General features: G+C 49.3%; 1 protein-coding gene across 1 annotated transcript; it reads right to left on the reverse strand.

The window, feature by feature from the left end:
• Positions 1-2,706: 2,706 nt before the first annotated feature.
• On the reverse strand, positions 2,707-4,263 carry LOC137519510 (uncharacterized; the record flags this gene model as incomplete). The annotated part of the gene is made up of 2 exons (XM_068238467.1): positions 2,707-3,861; positions 3,904-4,263. Coding segments are annotated over 2 exons (1,515 nt in total), but the record flags the coding sequence as incomplete, so codon positions are not given.
• Between the last annotated feature and the right edge of the window lie 1,002 nt (positions 4,264-5,265).

Consider the following 5,265-nt stretch of genomic DNA (forward strand, 5'->3'; position numbering starts at 1 on the left):
TCCTGCTGCTGCTGTCTGTCTGTGTTTCCCACTGCCAGGGTACACAGATGATTTACCTTCTGCTGCCACTCTGCCACCAGCTATTACGTCAAACAATAGCTGCTCGCCTACTCCTCCATTCCTCCTCCTGCTGCTGCTGTCTGTCTGTGTTTCCCACTGCCAGGGTACACAGAATTACCTTCTGCTGCCACTCTGCCACCAGCTATTACGTCAAACAATAGCTATATTGGTTGCAAAACCAAAACCAAACAAACCATTAAAAAAAAAAAAAGGTTTAATTTTTCTGAGGTGCCCGGGTTGAAAACTGTGTTGTCCCAGTTGTGTATTGGACACAATGTGGGCTGCACGACCGCTGTCTGGGACCTCCTGTTGTGTTTATTTACAGCCCTGGTATCACCGCTAGGTACCAGGGCTATTATGTCACGGCGAGCTGCCTGCCTCATTGACTGCCTGCTGCCACACACTCATCCTCCTCCTCCTGCTGCTGAATTTACCTCCTGCTGTCTTTGTGTTTCCACTGCCAGGGAGCACATACAATGGCGCTTCCAACATGCGTGCGCCCACCAGCTATTTGTTACGCTCAAAAATAGCTGCATTTCTTTAAAAAAAAAATTGAAAAGAGAAATACGTGAAGAAGAAGAAGACGATATTGAAAAGGAAGAAGAAGAAGAAGAAGAAGAAGAAGAAGAAGAAGAAGAAGAAGAAGAAGAAGAAGAAGAAGAAGAAGAAGAAGATATAGAAGAAGAAGATATAGAAGAAGAAGATCGAGAAGAAGAAGAAGAAAGATAAAGAAGAAGAAGAACAAGTATATACAGTAACACTACTGAACAAAATTAAGGACACAACTTCTCTTTTCACATTTTTTTTTAAAGGAACATCCCCACATAATCACTTGCTGTTGTTACTTGGAAAAAAAGAGGTTTCTTGCATCATTCACCCTCAAAACAAGTGTTGGAAGCTATTTAAGGCCAATTCGAATAGTCAGCTCGAATAGTTAGCTCGAATACCGACTCGAATAGTGAGCTCGAAGTCCGAGGTCGAATCGAATAGTAAAAATTATTCGACTCGAATATTCGACTGACCTCGAATAATTTACTATTCGAATTCGACCAAACTCGAATTTTAAAAAGGGGTATTTGAGCATCACTATCCCAGAGATCTGACATCCACATGTGAGCAGTGTCCTATACAACAAAAGACTTTGTTAACCTCCAATCTCCCCAGGTTACAGGTGACAATTGATTAAGGCTTTCACATTGCAGCAGGATGTCCTGTGTGATCTGCTTCAAAGCAACTGTCTGATTAAGTGTTTCCTAATTACCTGTTTTCTGGCTGTCCAGAGGAACTGTATGCTAATGTCCCAGCCCCCTGCTTCCAGAGAAATTCAATGCAAATGTAGTACAGCCAGATAACCATCCCTTCAAAGCAGAATACACATGTGAGATATAGCAGACAGAAAATGACAGAGATATGTTCCTGTATTTCCTAATATCATCAGCACCTCAATATATTCCTGACACGCCCCCTCTTCCAGACGGCGCCGGTAGATGATTCTAACGAATCGTCCTGCCAAAGCCGTCACTGACGGCCGGGCCTGGGGGGGTAACTCCTTAGCTCCAAGCTACAGGAATGGAAAAGTTGGTCAGGTTGCTGCAATGTGTCGTTGCCCTTGGCAACCTGACGTAACCAACCAGGGGAATGCGAGTCAGTGACAACCGTGAATTTGCGACCATAGAGACAGTGCTGCAGCTGGGGAAGGGTTCCAACCGTCGCTACACGCACTTCCTCTATAGTGGCAGGAGCTATCTCTCGGTCCCTTTGGGGAACGATTATCTGCTGGTCTGCCTCCTCCACTTCGGACAGCTCAGAGGGAATAACTCCCCAGGACCCTCTCAGCCCGCCCCTCCCAGCTGGTGACCTGCTGGCTAGCCCCCTGAGCTCTTCCAGGCTGCTGTCAAATCGAACAGCCCCAGAGAGCTCAGTGCTGCCTGTCACACATTCCAGGAAGGCTGCAGACGGAGAGGCTCCTGGGCCCTCCGGGCCAGGTTCCGGATTGGATGTGGCTGACCCAGCAACATTTGCCACTTCGGTGGACAGTCCCTGTGCTGTAGACCCACTAGCGCTGCGGGTTACCACTGCAGCTGAGGGAGCGTCCACATTAGACGTATCATAAACCACATCACCTTTGGTCTTAAAAACATCGGAAGGGTGAAGACCCGGCCTGGTGCCGTCTGCCCCTTCAGTGGGCAATCCATCTGCTGCAGCCCAGCGACCATTGCTGGTTACTCCTGCAGCCGACGGAGTGTCCACAGGACAAGCATCATTATGTAGCACAACACATATGATATCAACATTATCCGTCTTATACATATTGACATTTAGAACATCACATAAAACATCCACATTATCTGTATCATTACACACATTGCTACTCAGCACTTTACAAGTAGCCTCAACAGTTCCTGCATCGATCACCTCGATAGTCCGTGTGTCATGAATGACATCATCAGTTTCTGCATTCTCCATATCAACATGTCCCACTCCAGGCCTAGGCACTGGAGAATCACTAGGGCTGGCTCCTAGCACACAGTCCATAGCCCCTGGGGCCTCACCAGCACTCCCCACTTGCACTGCGTTATCAAATAGTACCTTGCAAGAGTCCTGAACTTCTGCTGGGGATGCAGGCTCCACGGGGGTTGGATTAGGCTCATACCGGGCTACTAACCGTCCCAGGTCAGTACCCAGCAAAACGTTGGTGGGGATTTTGTCAGTTACCCCAACTTCTTTCAGTCCACTGCCGGCCCCCCAATCCAGGTGGACCAAGGCGGTGGGTATGGCTGGGGTGACACCCCCAATTCCTCTGACAGCAATCATTTTCCCAGGTATGTACTGCTCTGGGTTCACAAGCTGGGGATGTATGAGAGTCACTTCTGCTCCAGTGTCTCTCAGCCCAGTGGCAACTGTACCCCCAACCGTGACAAGCTGCAGATTCTCTGCATAGCCAGTAGCATTCCTGGTAGCACACAAAGCCGTTGGGACTTCACTGGGGTTTGAGGCCTCACTGGATTTTGGGGCCTCCCTCTTCCTCTCTGGGCAAGTCGTGCTGATATGACCCACCCTGTCACATACAAAGCATTTCCGAGTGTCAGGTTGCTTGAATCCAGGAGACAGCGGTGCTTGCCTCCTCTGGGTGCTGGGTGAAACAGGTTTAGCAATCTGTTCTCCTCTCCAGCTGGGCGTAGTAGTCCTCCGGGACTCAGGTGCTCTATGGGCGGTGTAGGAATCGGCCATTTCCGCAGCCTCATCCACTGTCTTTGGTTCTCGATCCAGCACAAACAGCCGGACCTCAACAGGACAGGTGTGGAGGAACTGGTCTTTTATCATCAGTTCCTGCAGGGCATCTAAAGTTTCCACTGACAGTCCTTTTACCCACTGCTGGAAGGCAGTGCGCAGGTTGCAAGCATGATCCAGGTAGCTGTCATTAGGACCTCGCTGCACTGTCCTGAAACGTTTGCGATACACTTCTGGCGTGAGGTGGTATCGCGCAATAATGGCTTTCTTAATTGCCTCAAAGTCTGTTTCTTCCTCCTGGGGGAGACTCACAAACGCCTCCAGGGCCTTGCCTCTCAGCCCTGGTGTGAGGTATCTTGCCCACTGCTCACGGGGCACCCCATACTGCCGACAAGTCCTTTCAAACCCCTGTAGGAAAGTGTCTATGTCAGAGTCCTTGTCCATAGCGGGGAACTTATCCAGGGGGATTCTGTGGACTCGCTCACCTTCGCGTTCTGCGGGTCCAGCAGACCGGTTCTGCTGCTGAAGTTTAGCCAGCTCCAGCTGGTGTTGCCGTTCAGCTCTTCCCTCCTCTGCCCGGAGTCTGTCCCTCTCGGCCTGGAGTCGCTGGGCAGCTTGTTCCCTCTCTGCTTGTCGTATTTCCCTCTCTGCTTGCCGATGTTCCAGAATCAGCTTTAGGCGCAGTTCGGGCTCAGCCGAACCTAGTAGCTGTAGGTCGGCTTCCAGAGATGTCATCTCCGTGTTAGGTGGATCATCCAGGACATCGTCTCCACTCGCATCCTGTGGCGGGAGCGATTCCTCCTCTGGCGTGTCGTGAGCTGCATCTGCTGACGTTGAAGCACGGGCTCGTTCTGCCTCATCATGCTCCTCGAGCGCACGAACTAACTGCTCCTTAGTCTGGCCGCTCACCGTCTCGATGCCTTTGTGCTCACACAGGTTGAGTAGTATCTCTTTGTTTTGCCTTGCATAGCTGGATGCTTTCTGAGCCATCGTGTTGCACAAAATAAAAAGAAAAAAAAGGGGGGGAGGGAAAGCAAACACCAAGTGTGTATCTTTGAACAAAAAAAAAACGTATATAGATTCTGCACTGAGTAGACTTCTGTAGGCTAGTTGCTTCTAGCAAGCTTCCAGCCTTTAGTACTCAGAATAGCGAGCTAAACTGCGTACTAATGTACTAAACGATGCCACCACTGCCAGCCAATTATGTCAAGAACCGGCCCGCGGCACGCCTGCGTATACGGTTCCCGACTGCGGGTTTGACCAGATTAAGCGGGGAACAGCCTTATTTAAGCTACAAACAAGGCTGGAATCCCTCAAACACTTCCCACTGCCACCACTAGCGTTGCTAGACACTTCCACTCTGCTGTCGAGTCCTCAGCGCGCACTCCGCGTTTTCGTATTTGGGTCAGCTTTGCGCTTAGGCCAAATACGGGAACGCCACGCACCCACACACACACACAGTTGCAATCTTACACTGTCGTGAAGCAAAGACCCACTAACAGTCGTTCCGAACGATACTGTTAGCCACTCTGCTGTCGCTACTCGCACTGGCGTTGTTCGTACGTTGGGTCAGCTGCGCGCTTAGGCCAACGTATGACAAACGCCCCCACACACAATGCAATTACAATTTCATACGGTAGTGTTGCTCAAGCGTACAATTAGGCATGAACTTATACACGGTTACACTTCAGTCTCTTCTAGGCTATGAGTGTTAGTTTAGTACGGCAGAAGTCAAACTTATTAAATAATAATTTAATATTCCAGAAAAAACATAGAACAGTGCAGAACTGAATATATACAAAAAGATTACAAAAAACAAAGTAAAAATAGTTACAAGATACAGTTACAAAGATAACACACAAAGTGATTTTGCTTACCAAAATAAACGGGAAATAAACGTACCAGCGTATCGATCTGGCGTTGTTGCGGGGGGTTCGCACTTCTGGTCAGGAACCAGGTTAGTTCTAGCCGTGT

This window comes from Hyperolius riggenbachi, chromosome 5 (genome assembly GCF_040937935.1).
Source record: "Hyperolius riggenbachi isolate aHypRig1 chromosome 5, aHypRig1.pri, whole genome shotgun sequence".
NCBI lineage: Eukaryota > Metazoa > Chordata > Amphibia > Anura > Hyperoliidae > Hyperolius > Hyperolius riggenbachi.